The sequence below is a fragment of the Trichoplusia ni genome, chromosome 11 (assembly GCF_003590095.1).
Source record: "Trichoplusia ni isolate ovarian cell line Hi5 chromosome 11, tn1, whole genome shotgun sequence".
NCBI lineage: Eukaryota > Metazoa > Arthropoda > Insecta > Lepidoptera > Noctuidae > Trichoplusia > Trichoplusia ni.
This window is the reverse complement of record NC_039488.1, coordinates 1,869,140-1,894,217: the sequence shown is the minus strand read 5'-3', so window position 1 is coordinate 1,894,217 and position 25,078 is coordinate 1,869,140. Positions and strand designations below refer to the sequence as shown.

Here is a 25,078-nt window from a genome sequence, read left to right as displayed (position 1 = left end):
TCTACCAGTTAGTGTTAAGAGTTTTCGAAATTTTCTCTATGTCTTTTTCTCTCAATCGTATTAGTTTCTAAGGATATACTCTGGCCGATGGTTCGCGGCCATTTATCTAAGTGCATCATATTTTAATAATGAAATGTTTTAACAGTGTTGTCTCGAAACTTTGCGTTTTGACGTCACGTCGTGCCATCGACAACAGCCCTCTGTGCTACTTATCAATCGCACGGCCCACAGAGATAGTGTCGGTGGCGCGAGGTGCGCGTGCGCAACCCGTAGATTGTTTTCTAACAGCTATTCAAATTAACCAATAGATGTATAAATTTACCGCCTGCATAATCTGTATAATGATTTTAATCAGCCTAAAAATATTAACTATTTAGGATAAAATAATTATATCTATTTTCTTTAAGAATAGATAAAAGTATAGTATAAAATGTTAATTTCTAATTACATTATTTATTTGTTAAATTACAAGGACTTGTTTTATTTGTACTCATTACCTAACCAATTATATCTCAAAGTACCTACTACTTTCCTGTAAGTTTAGAAGTTACTTGGTTAGACCCTGAATGCAATACCGAAGTTTGTGGGTTCGATTCCCACGCCAGACAAACATTAGTCGTCTGCTTAACATAAATCAAACACTGTATAGTTTGAGACCATATCGCCGTGTGTAAGTAATAAAAAAAAACTATTATTAAAAATAAAACCATTTAATTAGATTATCATTTATTTATAAACAACATATTTACATTAACTTTATCAAGGAACAAGCTGGACTGTAATAGCTCAAACAACGAACCCATCAGTCAAAAGACCGATAGATAAATACTTGTACTGACTAGGATCACGTTCTTTACGTTAAGGTACAATGCGACATCTAACAAAGCAAGAGAGTGATCGAATACTCGTAAGTCTGTGAGATCAGTGTTTAACTGCAGTTAAAACAGATTATACCAGTTTCAAAAGATATAACTAAGTTGAATAAATTGTGGAAATATCTACGTATTACATTGGAAATTTTAACTTAAAACCTCCTTAGTTTTTTGTCGATTTGAGTCTGTTGATTGAATTTGGGGTAAAATATAGTACCTACTGGCTATATTTTTTAGGTCTGAGCAAAGGCAAACGTGTTTTCAGAAGTTAAGGCCTAAAATGTACAGAAGAATTGAATTCGTGACAGGCCAGGAATAAATTAGGGATGATCTCGACGCGTTCGTCTTTCAGTGGGATACTAGGCTGATAATAAAAAATATTTTTATTGGGTAGTGCCGTTGTTGGGGTGCGACGGCCCGAGTCGACTAGATCTGGAGTCTGGAATCTGTACCCACCCTCAATATAGCTTGGTTGCGCAGAAAATTCACACTCGATAAAATGATTTCTCTAAATTAGCGCCCCAATATTTCTGCTCAAAATGTCGGTGACCCCAAACGCTTTAGACCCAACTTATTAAGTGTATGGCTCTGTTTTTAACCTAATACAAAAACAAAGATAAATATCAATTTACTTTATATTTACGTAAAATTCAAGTAAGCAGTAGGTAAATAATAAAATAAATGGAGATGAATAAATATTTTTGCCTTAATTAAAACTGTGGAACACAAACTCATTTTTGCTGTATTGTTTTTTCGCAATGTTTGGTTCATTTAAACTCACTGGTCTAGAATGAAACTATTTCATATTAATTATTCACCTAATTTACATGTTAAATGTTATATTAATTGGGAGATAACGTGATGCAGTTTATTTCTGCATTGTACTTGACAATTACAATTTTGGTAATTCCATTTCGTTCCAGTCACAATGTCGTCATATCCTCTTCAAATTGCTGAAACAATAAAATTATTAATAAAAAATAAGCTAATAAAGTACTGAAAGTTTATTTTTAGGAAATACTGCACCATTAAATCACACGTTTGTTAGTATCGTGTTTTAATTCAGATAGGTAAATATTTAAAAACAAACTAATTATTTAATCATCTTTCCATTTAATCTAGTAACTAATTGAAAAACAATTAAAAACAGATTCATCATTGTTTTAAACGAAATCATTTTTTTTTATCAGGTTCCGCAGATTTCGCGTTGACAAGACATGGTTTTAATCCTTATTATGATACCAAATCAATAATATTGCACTCTTTTATCCTCATACAATGTTAACCTCGTCGTAGAAAACCCATTTCTTCAGATTCTTGGGGAAAACCTCGTAAAACATCTTAATGTTCTAAGTTCCTGATTTTGCAATAAATAAAAAGACACCCTATTTTTGTCAGTGGGATGTAAGGACATTTCAGAACGTCACCAAAAAAAAAGCCTTAAGTTTTTTTTAATAAAGACTACTGGGGTTCTCACTACTAGACATAAAGAAAAGAAAAGTCTTACCAATCTCAACGATGAATTCAAGCGTCACCATGATGGCAAAGCCCAGCAGTGAGCACACGAACTGAAGCAGACCGCTGCTGCGCTTCCAGACCTCGAAGAACACCACATACACCAGCGTACCACACGCTAGACCCTGGCAGAAGAAAAAGAGGAATAATAAGTAAGCTAAGAGTTAGTACTAGTTGACTGAATGGATTAGGTCACCACGCCAAGCTCACTGCGCGTGACGTTTCGCGTTTTCGATCCCCGCGCAGGACAAGCATTTGTTTGATCCACGAATGCTTGTTCTGAGTCTGGGTGTCTTTGTGCATGTGATTTGTATGTTTGTGAAACCCTTCGCGATACAATAATTACCTAAAGTTGACTGTGATCGGCTGATAGCAAGTAAAGTAAGTACAGAACTTAGAGATTGAAATTGCTATTTAAAGCCATACATAAAATCCTTTAAAGATTTTATATCAGATCAAGATCAATAAACTGGACTTAGTTCTATTTTTATCTGTGCCGAGGAAGTCCAATATAGTAGCAGTTAACCTTTAATTTCTAGTTCATGCCCTTACAACAGACGTATTTGACCTCAGGCACTTAATAAGTTTAATTCTCAGAGCTGCATTGTTTTGTGTAAATCAAATAATCACAGTGTTTTAACACGCCATTTCAATGTACAAAAACAAGTTGAAAAACAGCACGAATTGACCTGAAAATGTTGTGATTTGTGTTTAAAGCAAATTTTTGTTGATACCTACCTTATCTTAATCCGAGTTTCATTACTAATTGTTTTGATATCTTTATAGTTTTAGAAGGATTTTCCGAAATGTAAATCAAAGCATCGTTAAAGTAATCATTCGCTAAGTCTTCGTGTATCATATCTGTCGATCTACCTTTACCAGACGAAATCAAATCAATTAACACTACCACTCATACCGCGATATTATTGCATCATTATAATATATTTATCTTGACATTGCGGTTATGTTTAACTACAGTTGCTGCAATGAACATCTTTCTACAAAACGATCTTTATTGGGAGGCTCATAAGTTATTTCCGAAAAAATCATTAGTTTCTAGGAGAACGTTACTCCCAGACACCCAGATACAAACCTAACGTCGATCACAAAAATACTCTTCCCACGTGGAGATCGAACCCATGTGCACTAGGGATTGGCGCTGTGACTTATGCCATTCGGCTATGATATGCCAGTCTTCCTTCTTGTAGTCTTGTGTACATAATACATAGAAACTTATAGGTTAACATAATATTAGTATAGTAATATAAAAAGCACATGAGCTCACCTGTAATATAACTGAATACAACCCTGCGTCAGCTGCGCCCGCGCCGCCGACCAGTAGGATGCCGACCCCAATGCCCAGAGCTGACATGAATGAGAAGGTGAAGATGTAGACCAAGGACAGCCACCTCTTGGTGCCCGACGCCAGCAGCTCCACGCCGATACAGAACGCGATGATGTACTTGTGTGCTGATACCGCACCGAACATGTACCTGAGGGGAGATAGACAGGAATATAATATGCTAGGTGTTGTTGGCTAAATTATCCCACGGAAACATAAAATCGGGATGGATCCTTATGGTGTTAATCCTGGTAAACTATCTGTGAACCAAGTTTCGTCTAAATCCGTTCAATGGTTTTTGTGTGCAAGAAGAACAAACCTTCATACTTTAGCATTTATATTATAAGTAGAATAATAATAAAAAATTACAGTTTATTTATGCGAATTTATCGGGATCGCTCGCCTAGTTTTGGACCCAACTAGAGTACTTGATCATGAACTGACGCGTCAACATGGATTCTCCTGCAGATACTTATTACGTACTCTAACGGAACTGTACATTACAAAAACGTACTCGTAATAATGTTTGTAATACCTGTATAATATTTGAGAACTCTACAAAGACTCACTCATTACCAAGATACAGTAATATAAATCCCACCAAAAACATTAAATGTAAAAAAATGCCAAGTCTCTCGATGCAGTCTTTCCATCGTAAAAAGTTTTGAGATCTCATAGAAGCCAAGTCCTATTCAAAATATTTTGTAGTTATAAATCAACATTTAGTAATTGTATCAATAGTTTTCTTTATATTATAATTATAGTGACTAGGCAATGAGCACAAGAAGAAATAAATAAAACGGCATATTTGTAGGAGTTGAAAGTTACACACACCGCATGCGTAAACATTAATATCACAAAATTAATTTTCTTTTGGTTTATCCGTGTCGTCCCAACCGAATTTCGGCAACGGCAGTCAGTCTTAGTGTACTCTCGATTCATTTACTTTCATAAAGCGATGGCCCGTAAGGTATTCTTAATTATTGTATTGGAGCATGTAGTCGGTAGTGACCATCATGATTCACACGGGTGAATTTCCCGGACCCAAAAATTGCGTGGCATCGATGAAATCGGTACTAAAAAGCATTGTTATAATGTTCTAACATTTTTTTTTAGGTAGATGACATAAAAATCTATCTGTAGCACTAAATATTTTATTAATATAATTAATAGGTTTTCCAAAAAAAAAAGTTAAACCACATAATCTTTCATCGCCGTGTTTGTCCACGACTCACCTTGATGTATTAAAGTCATCATTGATCAAAAATGTATCGTTATTTATATTAAAACTTAGTTTTATTTGGTTCGTGAATAGTTAGAGTATTGACTCGGAATACATTTATTCAAATATTTACACAATACAACGTATGGTTAATAAAAAACCATTTGTCCCAGAACTACCTTTCATCGCCATGTCCTAAACATATTTGAGAATATTGCATATTCTAACGTTTTGCGTCGCTCCCGTTTTGCGTTAAACGTTGCATATAAGTAACGTCGAAAGGCTAGACAAGGAACGACGTGTGTACGTGCCTGCGTTTTCGAGCTATAATTAAAAGTATTCAATTTTTTTGGTACTGGACATTTTTTCTTTCATCGCCGTGGATAGGTCTAACTTCTATTTCAATAAGTTTTTAATCTCGATTGAGCATTCAATACAATGCCATTTATATTTAGCTTATTTGTAAAGTGTTCATTACTGTGAATTATTACCAGTTTTTTAGTAAATTGAATTATACCCCTTGATTTTCATCGCCGTGCTCTCATTTCCGTGGTTTCCGTGGACAAAATTTGCTATGGCAATGAAAAAAAATACACGGGAATGAAAAAAATATCATCGCCGTGCCTTGTAAAACAGTTTCCTTTCATTGCCGTGGCCACGTGTTTCATTTCCGTGACTTATGTTTGTTTCGCCACTAGACAGGAATGTATCTATTTATAGTTATATTATAAAAATAATATCATGTGTGACTGGATTTTTACACATTATATTCTATTATTATTGCGTATAAATTAATAGTATTTATTTTTGTTTCAATGATTAACTTTATCATTTAAATATTCTTGTACACTATAATAACATTTCATTGCCATGGACGCCTGTTTCATTGCCGTGCATGCATGTTTCATCGCCGTGGCACGGAATTTTCAATCTTGTATATCTCGTTAGTTTTTTAAGCTATCTGCTAGATATTAAGCAAAACTGCATATCTGATCGAAAACTTGAGAAAACACTATTTTTTATTGTTCTAAAGTTGAAGAATAAAAAATCCACGGAAATGAAGATTTTTTTGGACCTGTTGAAATTCACCCACACATAACAAATAATCTGATCACTGGTCTCGTCAGTAACATTTGCACATAATTCCAGGCATCAAGCAGCTTTTAATTTGTGCTCATTGCCAAGTCACTATAATTATAATATAAAGAAAACTATTGATACAATTACTAAATGTTGATTTATAACTACAAAATATTTTGAATAGGACTTGGCTTCTATGAGATCTCAAAACTTTTTACGATGGAAAGACTGCATCGAGAGACTTGGCATTTTTTTACATTTAATGTTTTTGGTGGGATCTCATTTATTTTTTGTAAGTGTATTTCTTTCTTTTTTTTTAGGTGTCATAATTTTCTAGGACTTCAGCTACTGCTTTGCTTAGAAACCCATTCTCTATCTCTATCTCTTTTGTTTCTTCTCTGAGACTTCGTTACTTCTAATGTAAACAAGCTTAAACTTATATATATATGCATATATATATCTACTAGAGTCTGACACGCAAAACATGAGCTAGACAATTTTTAGACATTCTTCATATAGCCACACCAAAATATATATCAAATGTCAGTACATGAATTGTCATTTGCATAAAACGTGTTTACTTTTTTGCTGCGAAATTATTTTAAACCATTAAATATGAAGACTCCTGTTAAGAATGAGGCTAGAAAGCTAATATTCAATATGATTCATAAATTTGATGTGAAAAATAAAGACAATGAACAGATTTTCAATGAAAAAGAACAATGTTTGGTTACAATCTTGCAAGCCATTGGTAAGCACGACACGTTTATCTTGATCCTTTGCTTAATCCTATTACATATTCATATTTGCATGAAACATTTATCTCGCTATCTATGAAAATGTATTCAATGTTTTATATATTTTCGTATTTCTTCAGGAACCGAAAATATAGATGTTAACATTTTTTTAATAATTTTATAATATTTTTTTTGTTGCAGAATGGAATAATTGTATAGAACACGTCATAAAAATCGAAAATAATTACATTGAAACAGATAACATTCTTGAAACGCAACTGAAAAGTTTTACTATAAATGTAAAAGATGATAGTAGTGATAGTGACGAATCTCTTGAAGTAGTTTTTTAGATTCCGATTTTGATTACGAATCACAATAAATAATGTTATAATAACTACGTTTATTTATTTCTCCTCACAATTGCAGAATGCTTATTTACAAAAATGACCCTCCTCATTCTGAGAAGAGGCCCTTGCCCTGCAGTGGGACAGTAATGGGTAGATATTATATACACAAAAATACTATGTTTAAAACGGTTGAGCCATTAAAAATCGTATGATATAAAACGACAATAATATTTGTCCATAATTTATTGATCCATGATGTAAAATCAAATATCAAATGTATTTTTCTTACTATATACAGTGATACCAGCGCTAGATTTTTTGAATTTGCCGCTTTTTTCCAGGCTCATGTTTCGTATGTCAGACTCTAACTTACAAACTATAGCTAAACTAAACTAAATAACACGTAAAGTTCTCCGAATATCAATTATCACTACAATATTTTTTAGTTTCGAAATGGTTTTTCATAGACAGGTGGCGCTATCAAATGAAAATTATCGAATTATTCTGAAGTACTACTTAGACTGCGCTTTGTAACGAAACCATAGTGCGATTCAGACACGTACAACGCCATCTATCGAGCGCGCTGCATACAATATTTATCGCAATACAATGGAGTTTTAGCTTTATTAATTTAATGAATTATGAATTTTATGTATTAATTTGTATTAATGATAGTCTGTGTATTACATGTATATTATTCTTTTCTATTCTATGTATGTATTCATCCAATTGAATAGGTACTTAAACAACGAACAAAGTTAACAATGCAGTCAAAATCCATACATAATGTTCTTGCCAAACCGCAAATATAAAATTGTTTTCTATGGCATATTATTTTTTAATGTTTTTATAATTTTTCCTTTATATGTGGCTAAGGACCTATCTTGGTGCAAAATTTGAAGTTTCTAAGTCTGCTAGAAGTACCTTAGATTTTTGATGATCTGTCAGTGAGTCAGTGAGTGACAAAATGGTGTAACTTTGATCGACCGTAACTCCTAAACCATTAATTCAATTGGCATGTAATTTCGAACTTAAGCTTGTTCTAATGCCTACTATTATTCCCCGAAAAAGCTAAACTCCTAGCTTTGTCCACGTCGAAGATACAGGGGGGGCGAAACAGCCGCGAATCGCTTCGAGAAAAGATGGTACGGCCGTGCCCGTTTTGCTCGAGACTTGTGACTCAAATGGATCAATTTTTGCCATTCAGTGTATACGCCATTTATTTTTAGCTCGGTGAGACATGACTCTCTCTATTCTCTATACACCGTCTCCCCTATGTAGCTGCAAGAGTCTTGAGAAAGCCGTAGGTTTACAGGTTCTAGGTAGAAATTAAATAATATCCGTAATCCACTCGGAACGATAAAGTTTTTCCTTGTGAAATGGGGATCGTAACTAATTTCCCGTCAGAATATTAATGTCTTAGTTAATCCTCATACCTTGTCTATTTATACATAGTTCAATAACACGTGGTTTTATATTTGAACTCCAAAAAAAATCAGTGTATAGTAAATGTTTCAGTAACTGCATACCACTATACTGCCGTCATAAGAAAGAAGGTCACAACTAACATTTTGCAAATATTGAAAAAATCAAGTTTGAATTTTTTTTTAGTTTTTATTGAATATTACATTACTAAACTATGTTTTTCGAAATTTTGTGAATATCAATACATGCATTTATATACTACATATAAGACCATGACCATTTTAAATTTTTAATTTTATGCATATAATAGATAATTATCTTAATTTATTTCATCTTAACATAAAAAATAAGTTAGAAACAATAATATTACGTTTAAAAGGCACAAACAACCAAATACGCCTTTTTTAATGTAACATTTTTTTGATGTTACAATGAAAAGGCACATTTATTCAGTTGTGCCTTCACACTGTAATATTATTAGCATAGATTTATACAGTAAAATATTGGAAATGACTTCTATTTGAATAAAACAAGGTAATGACAAGAAAATCAAACATTTATTTCAAAGTCAGGTAACACAACCAGTAAGAAATATAAACAATATTGCCTATTTTTATACAAAATATTAAGGAGTAGGTTAAATAGTAAAGACACAATCGCCAGTTGTGACTTTCTTTCTACACTTCTTGCTAAGGTGTTGGTTTAAAAAAATAGCACAATTGCCACATAAGCCCTTCATATTTAATGTGCGCCAATTATGCCTTTTCAACTAAATATATTAAAGACATAAATGTGAAGTAGGAGACATATATCACAATGTGACCTTTTTCTTTACAAAATCTTAAAAAATGGTACAGTTGTGCCCTTTATGCTTATGCTATCTCTGTTTGTTTTATTGTTAGAAATATACAAAAAATTAGGCAGATAGGCCTTTTTTTCCTGATTCCGAATATGTATTTAACTCGATTTAGATAAAAATGTTAGTTGTGCCCTTCTTTCTTAGGACGGCAGAATAATAAATGGTTAGAATTATAAACGCACTTTCTAAAATCATACATTATCAACACATTAAACCAATGATAAAAGTGCTTTAATCTAGCTATCGGTTTGATAGTTATTTAACGTATATGTTAGGACTTTTGGAATAAAATGCAGATGCAGAGTTAACACACAATGGATTTTATTTAGATGAAGTTTTACAAACGCCCGACGTCCACCATGACCGATTGCAGAGAGAGAGTTGCCAGTGTAACAAAACAAAAAAACATCTATATATCAAACATAAGTGTTGCCTCACATAATAGGTTGCTACAGCATATTTAACACACCCCCTCAACACTTAATTTTTGATTGATTAACCTGCTTAAACTAATATATCTAACTTTACCTTTATGTCTAGCAACTCTAGCATAACAACATCAAAGATAACTACCCCTTTATAACACAGTGGACACACTTGCCTTAACAACATAATACACATCCAGCCCCTTAACAAAATCAGTAAAAATTAAAACAAATTCAGAAGCAACACTAATAAAATATCACCCCCTTAATGGAAAACTTATTTTAAAATCTTACTTCTAAGTTTTACATACAACTGTCCACCTAATGCTTTAGTAAACATATCTCCAAGATTATCAGAACTACTAACATAGGATAGACTTACACAACCGTCATTAATTTTCTCTATGATAAAATGATATTTTACATCAATATGCTTAAGCCTCTTATTACTGAAATTGTTTTCTGCTATTTTGATTACACTCTGGTTATCCTCATTAATCTTTACTTCCAATTTAAATCCAAAATCTAATAATAAGTTTTTTAACAAGCATGACTCAACTATACCTAAACACAGTGCTACATATTCTGCCTCAGTTGATGACAAAGATACACATAATTGCTTTTTAGTACACCAAGATATTACACAATCAAATACTTTAAATATATATCCTGAAGTAGATTTTCTGTCTTTTGTGTCACCAGCCCAATCAGCATCAACATAACCCTCCAATTTATCATTACCATTACAACCATACACCAATGACAAATCTACTGTACCTTTCACATATCTCAATACACGCTGTAAACATTTTAATAGCAACATACTAGCACAGTGCTGATATCTACTTAAGAAACCAATCGCTACACACAAATCAGGCCTTGTAGCATTAGAAGCGTACAGCAAATTTCCAATTATCTGCCTACATTTCAATTCGATTTCTTTACTTTCAGATTTTTCCCTTCTTAACAATTCAAACTTAAAATTCTGATCAATAGGTATGTTACAAGCTTTGCAATCAGACATCCCATACTTCTTAATACTTTTAACAAATAATCCTTCTGATTTATAACAGTCTTTCCATTTTCTACATCCTGTTCAATGCTAATACCTAAATAGTTACAAGCCATACCTAAATCTTTCATAGCAAAGTTCTTACACAATTTCTCCTTGAACTTTCTGATCTGTATGTCACTATCACTAAAATATAGCAAATCATCTACAAAAATTAGCACATAAATGGAATACTCCTTACAACATTTAAAATACAAACATGGATCATTTTTGGATTTTATGAAACCATCACTACACATAAAATCATTAAACTTTCTATTCCAGTACTTAGGACTTTTCTTCAATCCGTATATAGACTTATTTAATTTACCTATTCCTCCATTAGGTAGTTTCATGTACACAGGTTCATCAATGTCACCGTAAAGAAAGGCTCCTGTTACATCCATCTGGTATACTGGAAGTTTCTTTTTTACTGCTACAGCTAACAAAGTACGGAAAGAAGTCAAACTTGCAACGGGGGCATAAACTTCTGCACCATCCATATCAGTCTGCTCAAAACCCCTAGCAACTAATCGGGCCTTGTATTGAATTTCTTGGCTTGGATTTTCTTTTATCCTGTACACCCATTTACTGTTTATTACCTTTATTCCCTTTGGCACCATTGCTACTTCACTCCATGTATTATTTTCTTTCAATGTGGTAATTTCTCTGTTCATAGCTTCTATCCAATTTTCTTTGTCTTCACACTCCATGGCTTCTTTAAGGGTACTAGGTTCATTATGCATGCTTATAAAACCAACCTCATAATCATCAAACCAATTGGGTGCTTTTCTAGAGCGTGTTCTTCTACTATCATTTACTTCTTGAATTTCTTCATCCTCTATAATTTCCTCTTCTAGAAATTCCACTTCTTGCATGATATTGTCACTTTCCTCACAATCCTCAAATTCTTCATTTTCTTCAGTGTTCGACACAGACTGGTATTCTTCATTGTTCAAGTTTTCTTCTATATCTAAATATATACACTCTTCTTCCTGCTCTGCTTTTTCAGGTTTATCATGTTTCTTCACAAATGTAACATCTCTCACTACTTCCACTGCATTTTTCCTTGGAAAATAGATCCTAAACCCTTTTGTGTACTCTCCGTAACCTACAAAAATACCTTTTTCTCCTTTTGCATCAAATTTCCTCCTTTTTTCTTTTGGTATGTGCACAAAGACTTCACTGCCAAATGTATGTAAACCATTTACATCAAACTTATTCCCTGACCATGACTCGTATGGTGTTTTTCCTTCTTCTTTGCTATGGTAAGTTCTATTTAGAGTGTACACAACTGTGTTAATCGCTTCAGCCCAGAATACTTTGTCCATTCTTTTTGCATGCAACAGAGTTCTTGCTCCTTCAACTAGAGTCCTCATATCTCTTTCAGCTTTCCCATTTTGCTCTGGACAATAAGGTACTGTTGTCTCATGTGTCACTCCATGCTCTGCCAATAAGGTTTTCATTTCTGCATTTACAAATTCTGTCCCATTATCACTGCGAAGTGTACAAACTGGATTATTTAATGTTTTTGCCCTCATAATAAATTCTTTAATCTTTTCAACAGTTTCCGACTTGTAAGTTAAGAAATAAATTGTCCTATAGTTTGAGAAATCATCCTTTAATAAAAGAAAGTACCTTGACCCTCCTATTGACTTTTCTTCTATTGGCCCACACAAATCAGCATGCACCAACTCACCTGTCTTACTTGTAGATCTTCTACTATTATCAAATGGTAATCTATGCTGTTTGCCTTGTACACAAGCTGTACATGTGTCAACTGGTGACTCACTAAAATCAATATTATTTTTCTTTAAAATTTGTTTCACTTCCTTATAATTTTGATGTACTAACCTCTCATGCCATTCACTTAACTCAAGTTTAGCTACATTAGCCGCCAAAGATTCTGACTTAAAGTCCATTACATACAGCTTCGAACATGATTCCTTATTAGCAATAGCACACACTCTATTATCCTTGGAAAATACACACTGATCATTAGTCATACTCACTTGAAAACCATTGCATACCACACTACCTACAGAAAATAAATTAATCTTTAATTTAGGAACATGCAAAACATTGTTTATCGAGCAACTGACATATTCTTCACCATCAAATGCCATTAATTTTATTTTGCCTATACCTAGAGCATTTAGGTGTCGTCCATCACCTATCATCACAACCTTAGGAGTGGATAACCTTTCATATTCACAAAATAATTCCTTCTGATATGTCATATGGTGACTGGCACCGCTGTCTACCAACCATTTTTCATCTATTAAACGATCACTTGTGCTAACTGGCACTTTAGACACAAAAGCATTTTCAGTTTTCTTATTATTTTTAGTAGCTTTACATTTGTCCTTAAAATGACCTGGCTTTTGACAGTTAAAACACACATCTTTAAGCTTACAATCTTTCTTCAAATGACCTGACTTGTTACATAAAAAACATTTATAATTACCTTTGTTTTTACCTTTTTGACCTTTAGAAAACAATGCTACACTTTCGTCTACCTTACTGCTACTCTTATTATTTAGCCGTTCCTCTTCAACTAAGAGCCGTGCCGTTAAATTATCAACAGTCTGTTTTTCTTCTGCACATGATTCCCACGCACTAACAAAGTGAGAATACTTCGATGGAAGTGACATGATGATTTTCGACATAGCCATCCTGTCGGTTACCGCTTCTCCCAGTCGCCTCAAGATCTGCTGCTGTTCCTGCACCTTGGAAATAAAGTCCGCGACACTCATGTCATTTTCAAATTTTAGGGCAAAGAATCGCTGCTGTTGCAGCATCAGTGACGTTTCTCCACTTTTTTCATATATACTGTGCAGCCGGTTCCATACTTCATGCGCTGTTTGACAAGTAATTACTTGATGTAGAACTGGTTCCGCCAATCTTGTCACAATTGCACTCATCGCCTTCAAATCCTTGTCTGCCGACGCCTGCTCGGGCTCCGCTGACGCCTGACCGGGCTTCGCCGACACTTCATCTGGTTTTGTCGCTGCCGCTGCACTGCCATTACTGGGTTTGAGATTCGGATTCGTTACAACCTGGTATAATCCTTGTTCTCTCAAAATCACCGCCATCTGGAATCTCCAGACGCTCCAGTTCTTTGCTCCATCCAGTCGTATTACGCCGAGCTTTTCCATCTTGATATTTCGTCTCGCAATAACAAAGCAAACCGAGTGACGCCAAAAATGCCGGCCGCCACCGCGTTCCTTCTTGCTTGTCGACACCCGACCAAGCTCCTTCCAGACGATTAATCCAAAGCCAATCTTCACCTAAATACGTTTACGGGCCTGGGCCCATAACCTGTTAGGACTTTTGGAATAAAATGCAGATGCAGAGTTAACACACAATGGATTTTTATTTAGATGAAGTTTTACAAACGCCCGACGTCCACCATGACCGATTGCAGAGAGAGAGTTGCCAGTGTAACAAAACAAAAAAACATCTATATATCAAACATAAGTGTTGCCTCACATAATAGGTTGCTACAGCATATTTAACAGTATAGCTACTCAAAAACACATTAACAGTTAGCAAACGTTTATCTGCTGCTTAACTTTATTGAATAGAATTAACTCAAACTTCAGAAACCGGCTATTCCGGACGGTAGCAAGACGTAATTTAAAAAGGATTTCACACTTATGTATTTTAATCACGCATTTAAAAGAACATTTTAAGACATTAATTGTCGAAAAGCACTACTTAGCGCGGATAAGGTGTGTGGATGAGATTCTGTATTCGAGATTTGCGAAGAAAGTATTCTACACGAATGCTTAGCATACAATGTAACCAAACAAATTGTATATTTATTACCGTGTTAAAATTTCTTCTCATAATATTTTGATAACATGACAAAATAAGGATATTAAGCTATTCGAATTGAATGATGGTTAATTTTTTTTCAACTAGTTCTTGTCTTGAGGTCAACGCTCGGAATACTATCATGTTGGAAATAAATATGACAACACCGAGATAGATGTCAAATATTCTTGAAAACGTCATAATCGCTAAAAAGGCCATTTTGGCCATTTTTCATAATGATTTATAATATTAAAAATTATTGATTTTTCACACAAAGGTGTCGGCTATGTATATATAGTGGTTGGTTACAATATGATGAATAATTACTATTTTAAATGTTAGTTTAAAGTTGCGGGTATAGTAACTTAAGTTGTGAATTTTAGGTGATAGAATTTTGTTAAAGATAAACTAGGTGAGTTTTATGAGTAAATGACGTGTTTTATGCTATATCATGGTCTTTTACATGTAACCTTTACATTTTATTGCAATTATTAAATGGAAGTCTCAAAAATGGGTCTTCTAGTAAATATTACCCTACTGTTGTTAGTAAGTTAACAGATTTTTTTCTTTAAAGCTAAAATTGTAATATTATTGTGCCATTGGCCTTGAATGAATAGCAGGCTTTAATTTTATGCTCGCATAAAATATGTGAAATTATTTATGTGTAATAATGTTTTTGACTATCTATTAAAATTGAAGTAAACCAAAGAGTTACAGTTTTATTATTTTGTTTTTTTTTTTATACTTTATCACAATGTAACGTAAATTTTCTTTATTTATTCCAAAAAATTCTTATTGGAATCATGTTTTGAAAATAATACCTATGATACCATACAATAAGAATTTTATGGAATAAATAAAGAAAATCTAATTGAATTTATTTGGAACATGTAGTGGTCCACCTACATACCATCCAGAAGAGGTCTTGCAAAACAAAACAACTTATGACTACTTAAAGAAATGAAAATCAAAAATTTTACCATACAACCCATTTGTCATAGTCTCTTTAAAAGAGTATCTTCTCTGGTCACATTTATTTCATTGCCAAGTGGAGTATCATTTAGGATAAATGACAATTTTACACAAACTTGGAAACACAAACGAGAATCAATGTTTGTTGATTATCAATGTATAACCCACTCAACCTATCACAGTAAATTGCTGGGCACAGCCTTCTCCTTCTCTCTCTAGCCTACTGTGTCCCACTGCTGGGCAAAGGCCTCCCCCAAATCCTTCCACACACAGCCTACTCCAAAAAATATATAATAACAAAACCGTTTCCCTAATTTCAGGTTGTAATAAATATTAGACAAAATGGCAGATTTAGACATAAAAATTAAGATAGAAGATAATGTAGATGCAAGAAAAGATCCTACCTCATTTTTACCTGAGGAACCAATGTCCTATGAAATCAAGAAGAAGAAAAAGAAGAAGAAGAAAGTTCAGGAAGACCCGTTTAAGGATATTGATAATACAATGGATGTCAAACTTGAGCCAACAATCATTATAGACCCAGAGTTAACATAAAGGTTGAGAATATAGAGGTGGAATTAGATTTCAATGATGTAAGTATCTAAATCAGTTTGTGCACGAGTCAATGGTAGATTTACCTGGCTTAACATAAATAGTCAATTTTTGTAGTATTTGTTGGCTTTTCTATGAACACATGTGATTACACGAAAAATTAAAGAAATATGTGCAGCATACAAAAATGTTTATATAATTATTTTTTATTCTTGATGGCATATATGGTTCTCTGTTGCCTCGTGTCATAATCTCTAACAAACCAGCCTTATAAAAACTCAACTATTATTTCGGAGATATTACAACGATGTACTATTTAGGACGAACATTTGATTAATTGTCATGGTACAGCAATATAGTATTGTTTTGATTTATTTTAAATGTAAAGACAGCATGTTTTCTTGTGAATTTGGCTGTGCATTTAGTATCGCTCAATCAAAGAATTTATTGTTTTTTTATATTTCACTAGTTTGCTCAAATTTCATTACCGTCCCAGTTAACAGCCAATGGCAACATTCATCTACCGCTACTAATGTCGTTCGACACCGCGCGGGACAACTTATTATTGTATTTTTTTCTCAGCCAGGCAGTTGAGACCAATTTATAATGTTTGTATTGTATGTTGTGTCTGTATGTTTCTCACTGGTGTTTTATTTGCGAAAACAATAATACCGACAACATTTAGTTTCTTTATGCGCCGAACTATTTTTTTAAATAAAATTATGCATTTTCAAATTTTTATACAAAAGAAATTTTGAAAATATTACGAAAATTATGATCTGGTAGCTTCGAGAGCTCATTTTATTACAGATTGTTTGAAAGATTACGCTATTTCTGCCTGGTTGGACCGTAAAGGTCATATTATAAAACATACACAAACATCAATTGCCCCGCGAAAGACCAGTACCTCCTCTAATTTCAAGAACTTCGGTAATTCAGGGTCTCCTACTATGTATTTGTTCATATTGCCGTCATAAAAAATATACGACACACAACATCCAGTTTTTATTATAAATTTACTGCTGTGCGTTGTGCAATGTTTGACAATTCATTTATTAATCCGAAGTATTTATTTCTTTTCAGTTTGCAGACAACAGCGGCTTGATGGTAGAAGGTCCTCACAGTGAAGACAGTCAGGAACCAGCAGTAAAAATCGAACCTCACAACCATGAGGCCGTCCTTCTAACATTCGAGAGTGTCATCAACAACTCGCTACTCAAGACGTCAGCTACCCTGAATTTGGGAGTCTACCTCAAAAGGCACCAACAACACGTCTGCAAAGTTTGCCCACTTAGTCTTTCAATCACAGAAAACGTTACGCATGCATCAGAAACGAAAACACAAAGCATTCAGGAAGTCATTCAAACAATGTCTGTGATTACTGTAACATGTCCTACGAAATGAAGAACAGTTTAGTTGCTCATATTAAGAGGAAACACGGACCTAACTCCATGCCCGATGATCGGGAGGAACGGACTTGCGAAATTTGTGCGCTCGTCTTCAAAGGCATGCCTCGGCTACGAATGCATATGAGAAGGAAACATGGCTCCTTCCAGGAATCATTCAAACACGTCTGCGAAGACTGCGGACTAACCTACGATAAGTATAGAAGTCTCATAGTCCATATACAACGTAAACACTCCAAATAATAAGAAGCCAGAAATCAGTCAATGGTTCAACTGCCCATTCTGTCCAAAAATATTCACGAAACGGGAAACCTATGCGAGACACGTCCAGAGGAAGCATCATGTGTCGGATGAGAGCATGAAACAAGATAACGTAACTGATGCTTATTTGGAAAGCTGTAAGAATGAGCAAACTGGTGAGATCACGTGTAAGGAATGCCCTCTAGTCTTCTCTTCTGTAAACTTCCTTAAACTGCATATGAGAGAAAACATAACGCGTTGAAAGAAGACTTTCGGTTGAAGTGTAGAATTTGTAACTTGTCTTATGACAAGATTGAGAGCCTCAAGAGACATGTTAGGAGAAAACATGATAAGGGATCCCACTGCGTCGTGTGTAATAAACAGTTTGACACACGAGAAATGTACTTAAACCATTCTCATATAAAAGTTATCAAGGAGTGTCATATCTGCGGCTTCATTTTTGCATCCCAAGGAGGCTTAGCAAAGCATTTAAGATGTACACACAAAATAGATGCGGCAAAAACCGTGTTCTGCAATATATGCAATGAGGGTTTCCATGATAAACGGCAATTGAAACCGCATTTCATGAAAGTGCATTTAAAAGTCTCCTACACTTGCCAATTTTGTAAAAAAGTGTTCAAAGCGAAAGAGAGTTATCGACGACATATAGTATTTAAGCATCCCAATGCCAATCATTTTAATACTCAGACACAGAAATGTGATCAATGTAACGAGACATTCAAAGATGAATTTGAATTATGTAGGCATATAAATGGTGTTCACGGTCGGCCAGAAGATGAACTGAAAGAAGAAAAAGAAGTGTCGATTAAAAATGAAGATTTAGATATTAAAGACTGTTTCCAATGCACCAAGTGTCCGGAAACATATTTGACATGGGAGCATTTAAAGTTGCACTACGAGCAAAATCATCACAACGTTGAAGAGACACAGTGTCAAATATGCGGGGAAATTCTCCCAGGCAATGAGCTACAGAAGCACATAAAAACTTTGCACACAGATACAGAAATGCAGTGTAAATACTGTGAGTTTAAAACGAATATTAGGGTTAGCTTAACACAGCATATGTTGAGGCATAAGAATGCTGAGACGATACACTGTGACTATGCTGGATGTAAATACAAAACATTTTACGATGGTGCAATGGACAAGCATAGACGGAAACATGCAGACCAGGGAGTCAAACTCCAATGCAGCCAGTGTCCATTCCAGACGATGAATAAGTACATTTTAAAGTACCATGAGGAAGCTCACGAAACTGGCAAGAAGAGGTACATGTGTGATCAATGTGATTATGCAACAATACTGCCAGCGAACTTAGTCCAACACAAATATAAGCATTCTACGGAGAAACGGTTCAAATGTGAAGTGTGCCCATTTGCAACGAAGTATAATACTTCACTACGATTCCATGTTAGGAAGAAACACTGTGATCTCCCCACATTCAGTTAATGTTTATGTTTTTTATTAAAATATTTGGTGTTACGAGATTTGTGTAGTATTATTTTCCCTGTATAAAAAATGTTATAAAATTCCGACTCTTATAAAAATCACTAAATGTTTTTACAAGATTATTTCTACTTCCTGTTTGGTCCCGGGTTCGATTTCCCGACTATATTTTATTTATTTCTCTATACAGTTAATCTCTATTACGTCCAAAAATACCTATTAGTCCATAAGATTTATGCCCAAATCTATTAAGATGTTCTTATGATGCAACAATCTTAAAATACGACTCTGAAATATGACCTACATCCGTCTTTATCTTTTACAACTCCGATTGTCGATACTTTCCAGACATGTCTTGATACGACTCACCTCATATCAGTTTTTATCAGTACTTACTTAATGATGGCGTTTAAATTATGCTAGAATTACCAGTTATTTAATTATGTTTACACTAATTATGAAAAATATCTACTTCATTTGACCTGAACCTTTCTTTGTAACAAGTCTTGTAGTGATTGTGATTTTTGAAGAACGTATTTAACAGTTTCTGTTATATTGCATTACTATTAATTTTTTATAGAGATAGAATAAATTATTCCACCCTCATGTTTCATAGAAAAGTGTAAAGGACGTATTTTGAAAAGGACAGCAACAACATTCCTTTCCTCCTTTGTGTTTTTAATCCACCTAAAACATAATAGATGGCGTCATTTGTCTTCGTTTCGGCGTGAAGCGCGATCGCGTTTATGGCAAACGTCAAATTAGTTTACAGATTTTTTATCTCGCTCACGCATACTAATTACGAATACGTGCGATAGTGATAGACGCGCTGCATCATGATGGAATCTAAAGAAACGTCGCGAATTATAACCACTTTGTTTTAATTTAAATGTGTAAACATTGCAATTAAATTCGTTTTCACGTGTGTTTAAGATAAATTGTAGTTTTCCTATCGAACTGTATAAATATGGGGGAAGCGTCGATTGATTTGCTGGGTCTTCCAATTGTTATGATAGAAAACATTTTCTCGTATTTATCTTTCGATGAAATTGCGAAGAATAGATTGGTGAGTATTTTTCAATACATTTTATTTATAGAAATGGGTTTGTGGGATGAGAAAATAGTGTTTCGAATGTGATAGCTAAGAATTTGGGTACGTTAGCCTCACGTAACACGTAATGTTCTGTTCGTCATGTTCTATAACATATCACCTATGTACTTATTTATATACGTCTATTTATAACTGGTTAGTAATATAAATGTTCTATACTCGTGTTTGGCACATATTCTCATAGATAATATCGTCATAGCTACTTCCTTGATAATGGTTCTGAGTTTTTATTTTTATGTACCTGTGCTCTTTATTTGTTTGTGTTAGTAGGTACTCGGTAGTACGATCCACTGTATACAAGTGTATTAAAACAATGTTATATAAACTTTTCTAGAGGCAAAAATACCACATTTTACTAGTATTTTTACTCATAATCTACAGAGTAATTACTAGAAATGACATGACATGAGTCATCTATTCAACATGGAACATAACTATAATTTGTAAAAAGATGGAATCAACTTTGGCTGTATACACAAACCCTTAACCAGTCTTTCCAGTTCATAACAAAATAATGTTGAAATACAAAACAATGACTCATTACAGCCCAACCCACCCAAGTCATATAATTTATTTATAAATGAAAACCAATTACATCTATTTATTGCTTATATTTCATACTTATTTAGATAATTATAATTAGATGAAGTTCATTCAACTACTTTGGTACGCCTGAATAAATATCACAAAGACTTTCATATGAGTAACAACAGATAATCTTGCATTATTTATTATTCTAGAGTGTTCTAGAATAATCTAGTAATAAATTCTACAATCATTAACGAGTATATACATAACTGTATATAACTTGTTATCAAAACAAATGACTTAAATCTTACATTTATAATATACAAAGATATTGTATAAAAATAACCTGTTTTTTTATACAATAACTAGGATATATTACATTGGATTAATTGTTTTAGGATATTTTTCCTAATTTTGTAACATTTTCATTGCCACTCTGCTCCTATTTATCGTAGCGTCATAGTACATATCTTATAGCCTTCTTTAATAAGTAGGATATCTAACACTGAAAGAATTTTCCAAATTGATCTAGTTGTTTCTGAGGTTAGTAGTATTAAACAAGGAAATTTTTCTGTGTCTTACTTGGCCTTAACACACTTTTAATATTTTATCTTACTAGTGCATTTATTAGATAGTAGTTTTATCATGAGAAACTATATTTTTTTTCTGTTAAAATATTTTTTTGTTGTTGTTACCACAAAGAATTTTATGCAGGCGTTTTTTGAGGAATTCTACCAATCCCAGATACCTTGATTGGTAAAATCTGAAGCAAGATTTTCTGGGAGCAATTACCAATATAAGTTACATAGGAAAAGAGGGGTAGAATAGAATAGATTTTTTTTTATCATACACCAAAGAATTAAATCAGTGAAAGTAATAGCATAAAGCATTCATTATGAATTTAGTTATATCTTTCCAAGTGGAACTTATTTAGAGGAAAATATAAAAAGAAACCTAAATTTAAAAAAAATGCCTAAAAATTTCTACAAGGAGTTTAGGCTGACTTCGGTGGAAAATTGAAAGTTACTGTTAATCAAATCTATAGTTATCCAGAAAATGGAACTAAAACTGTTGACTCTTTCTTCCTTATTACTATATTCCTCTTTATTAATCCAGGAATATTACATCCTACAGTTCACACCTTCACAATATACAGTAATTCGCATTTATAAAGAAGAATAAAACATCCGAAAATTTTCAGGTATCGAGAGCCTTCGACGAGATTTGCCGTCGCATGCTAAACAGAGGCTTTATCATGATCGAGCGTCGCCATGCCATGGCCCTCAAGAGTGTCAAGGCACAGCTTCCAAGAAGGGAATCAGAACGGAGGTAAAATCAGACTAAAATGAAACAGACGAAAAATCTCTCTCTACCCTGAAAATTTCAGCCTGCTAGCTTATCGGGAAGTACCAAAAATTTTGTCACAAAATCCAATCGAGAAAGAAGACCTGTCTCATTATCCTTTGCATTTATTTATGTACACACAACATACAAGGCATAAAACAAATATAAGAATGAAAATATAGTTGGTACAAAGGTACTGCTTATGACACCCTGTACAATTTTTATCCATAATTCGCATAATAGGACAACAGCTAGGACTTTAAAAGTTCTTTTTGTTTTCAGATACCACCATTTGTCCCGCCACTGCGACATCCTGACGTCCATAGAGACGCGCATATCTATGCTCAACATGACGTACTCCAAGTTCATAGACAACGGTCTATGCTGCTTTATACCTGGCAAGGTAGGTTATTGACAACATTTTCAACATGCTTTTGTGTTTTAATTATATTTTTGGGGCAAGTTATTGATTGTATCGAAATTTCTGCTTGGAATAAGGTTTAATGCAAATAGAGTCTATGTACTCGGAGTAATGTAATCATTTCGAAGATTCCGAGGTGTGCTCAAGACTTTAACTTTACCAGCAACACAAAAGAAGAAGAAAAAGCAATGATTCTTCAAAATTATGATCACTTTAGGCATCCAGCAACCCACATACATTATAAAAACATGGAAACTTGTCCCTCCATTCCCTTTATCACAATAATGACGTACGAGGGTGCCTGGCAGGTGATAGACGAGATCCGCCGCGTGCTGTCGGTGGTGGAGTCGTGCAGCAGTCCGCCGCGCGCGCACGAGGTGCTGCAGGAGCTGCGCGACATCTCCAGCATGGCCATCGAGCACTTCGACGACAAGATCTCGCCCGCCTTCCGCAAGCGCCTGCAGCAGGCCGCGCAGCCGCCGCCGCCCAGGCCCGCGCATTGTGAGCCACCCTCACCCTCAAATTAAATACAATGAAATCCCTACTAATATTATAAATGCGAAAGTAACTCTGTCTGTCTGTTACGCTTTCACGTCTAAACCACTGAACCGATTTTAATGAAATTTGGTAGAGAGATAGAGTTTACATTCAGAAAGAACATAGGATAGTTTTTATCCCAGACTTTTCAAGAGTACTCTTAGAATCGCGATATAACCGACATCGACGCGGGCGAAAAGCTAGTAATTTATATATTAAACTAGCTGTTACCCGCAACTTCGTCCGCCTAGTTAGAAGATATAAGTTATGATTTATACCTGACCTGTTTTTCACATTTTCCACTGTATCTTCGCTCCTATTAGTCGCAGCGTGATGGTATATAGCCTAAAACCTTCCTCGATGAATGGTCTATTCAATACAAAAGTATTTTTTCAATTTGAACCAGTAGTCCCTGAGATTAGCGCGTTCAAACAAACGAACTCTTCAGCTTTATATATTAGTATAGAGTATATATATAAGTATGGATAGGATAGACGTTATCACTTTACATGTCATTTTTTAAGCTAGCTGGAATCGACATTTCCTAGCTGGCTACCCTGAGAAGAAGCGTCGAAACAAACTCAGGGGTCATCGCCTCTTTTAAAGTCCAGAAAAAGTAGTTTTTCACAATGCGTAAATAAATACAGTGTCTTTTCTGGGGTGGCCTTTGGAAGAAAGCTGCTATACCGGAGGTCGTAGGTTCCATTCCAGCCAGGTCAAACCTTTGTGTGTATGAAGGATTGCAATGCATTTCTATACATCGACACAAAAACGCGGATGACGTAGCACGGCGGTTCAGGTTTAGTCAGTAAGAGTCTGGCACTACTCCATTAGAGAGATTTGATGGCTTTGTGTGAAAGTTGTGGAATATTTATAATTAAAAAGCGTAATAAAAAACTGTTCTCTATGGAAACTAGATTTCAGAATGGTAGCAAATATGAAATATGTAGTGATGAAGTGGTATTATTATTATTTTTTCGCCAGTAAAACAATCTATCTTAGCATTTATAATATGGCTAAAAAGTGCCACTTTAGTATCCTATGTTAAGTAAATGTTTTATTTTATATTATCAATATATTTTTCCCAGCGTCCGTGCTAGCCCCGTTGGCCATGCGTCAAGAGTTGTCACTGCTGCGCCGGCGAACAGTACTCAATGCCAAGCTGTCACTGTTCCTCGCGTCGCAGTACAAGATCTTCTACAAACGGGTAACTACTATATGTTAAGTGTAGATGGCGTTAGTAGTATCAATAATTATATTAGTCAAACATTGTAAATGGTGCTAGTAGTATCATCAATTAGTAAACACTTATTGTGTAAAAAACGTAAAAACCTTTTTCTTGTGACTCTGTTTTATTCCCCGTATTCTTTTATGTTAATATAAGTGTGACTGTTAAATAATTGATAGCTTGTAAAACTCCTTGTTTCACGACGGACAAAGGATACTCTGATTCCAAACGAGAAATTATGTATCGCTGACGTGCAATTGGAGAGGCCTATATCCGGCAGTGGAAGAATATGGGCTGATGGTGATGATGATGATGATGATTATTTTTCCAGATGATGGACTATAAGAAAGTAGCCTGGCGACAGCAAAAGACTATCAGAGAATTAACTAAAAGACAGAAGGATCAAGACGCATCCATCGGTAAGCTTTGCAAAACATTATACTGAGTGTAATTCTAGTGACATTCCGATATGAACTCCATTTACTTGTTGTTAAAGTTCAATTTCGATATACAGCTATGTACTTCCAAAAGAGCTAGAATAATGCACTGAAACTTCCATAACATTTATGTCAAAGTTT

The 25,078-nt window shown here is 34.4% G+C and overlaps 3 protein-coding genes and 2 long non-coding RNA genes across 5 annotated transcripts; 4 read left to right on the top strand and 1 right to left on the bottom strand.

Moving 5' to 3' along the window:
- Window positions 1–709: 709 nt before the first annotated feature.
- LOC113498480 (zinc transporter ZIP1-like) lies at window positions 710–3,902 on the bottom strand. Its single transcript, XM_026878485.1, has 3 exons — window positions 3,673–3,902; window positions 2,380–2,512; window positions 710–1,825 (listed from the first exon to the last, which is right to left on the bottom strand). The coding sequence occupies exons 1-3, from the start codon at window positions 3,874–3,876 to the stop codon at window positions 1,818–1,820; spliced, it is 345 nt and encodes a 114-aa protein (XP_026734286.1). The 5' UTR covers window positions 3,877–3,902; the 3' UTR covers window positions 710–1,817.
- Window positions 3,903–6,501: 2,599 nt separating this feature from the next.
- LOC113498477 lies at window positions 6,502–7,162 on the top strand. The gene is made up of 2 exons (XR_003401025.1): window positions 6,502–6,782; window positions 6,970–7,162. It is a non-coding gene; the product is annotated as an uncharacterized LOC113498477 (long non-coding RNA).
- A 7,886-nt stretch (window positions 7,163–15,048) lies between these two features.
- On the top strand, window positions 15,049–17,427 carry LOC113498476. Its single transcript, XR_003401024.1, has 3 exons — window positions 15,049–15,106; window positions 15,987–16,259; window positions 17,302–17,427. It is a non-coding gene; the product is annotated as an uncharacterized LOC113498476 (long non-coding RNA).
- Window positions 17,428–18,112: 685 nt separating this feature from the next.
- On the top strand, window positions 18,113–19,372 carry LOC113498474 (zinc finger protein 2-like). The gene has a single exon (XM_026878477.1). The coding sequence runs from the start codon at window positions 18,264–18,266 to the stop codon at window positions 19,332–19,334; it is 1,071 nt and encodes a 356-aa protein (XP_026734278.1). The 5' UTR covers window positions 18,113–18,263; the 3' UTR covers window positions 19,335–19,372.
- Window positions 19,373–20,044: 672 nt separating this feature from the next.
- On the top strand, window positions 20,045–24,960 carry LOC113498475 (F-box only protein 28-like). The gene is made up of 6 exons (XM_026878478.1): window positions 20,045–20,397; window positions 22,172–22,299; window positions 22,597–22,717; window positions 23,044–23,236; window positions 24,361–24,479; window positions 24,832–24,960. The coding sequence occupies exons 1-6, from the start codon at window positions 20,299–20,301 to the stop codon at window positions 24,943–24,945; spliced, it is 774 nt and encodes a 257-aa protein (XP_026734279.1). The 5' UTR covers window positions 20,045–20,298; the 3' UTR covers window positions 24,946–24,960.
- Window positions 24,961–25,078: the final 118 nt, after the last annotated feature.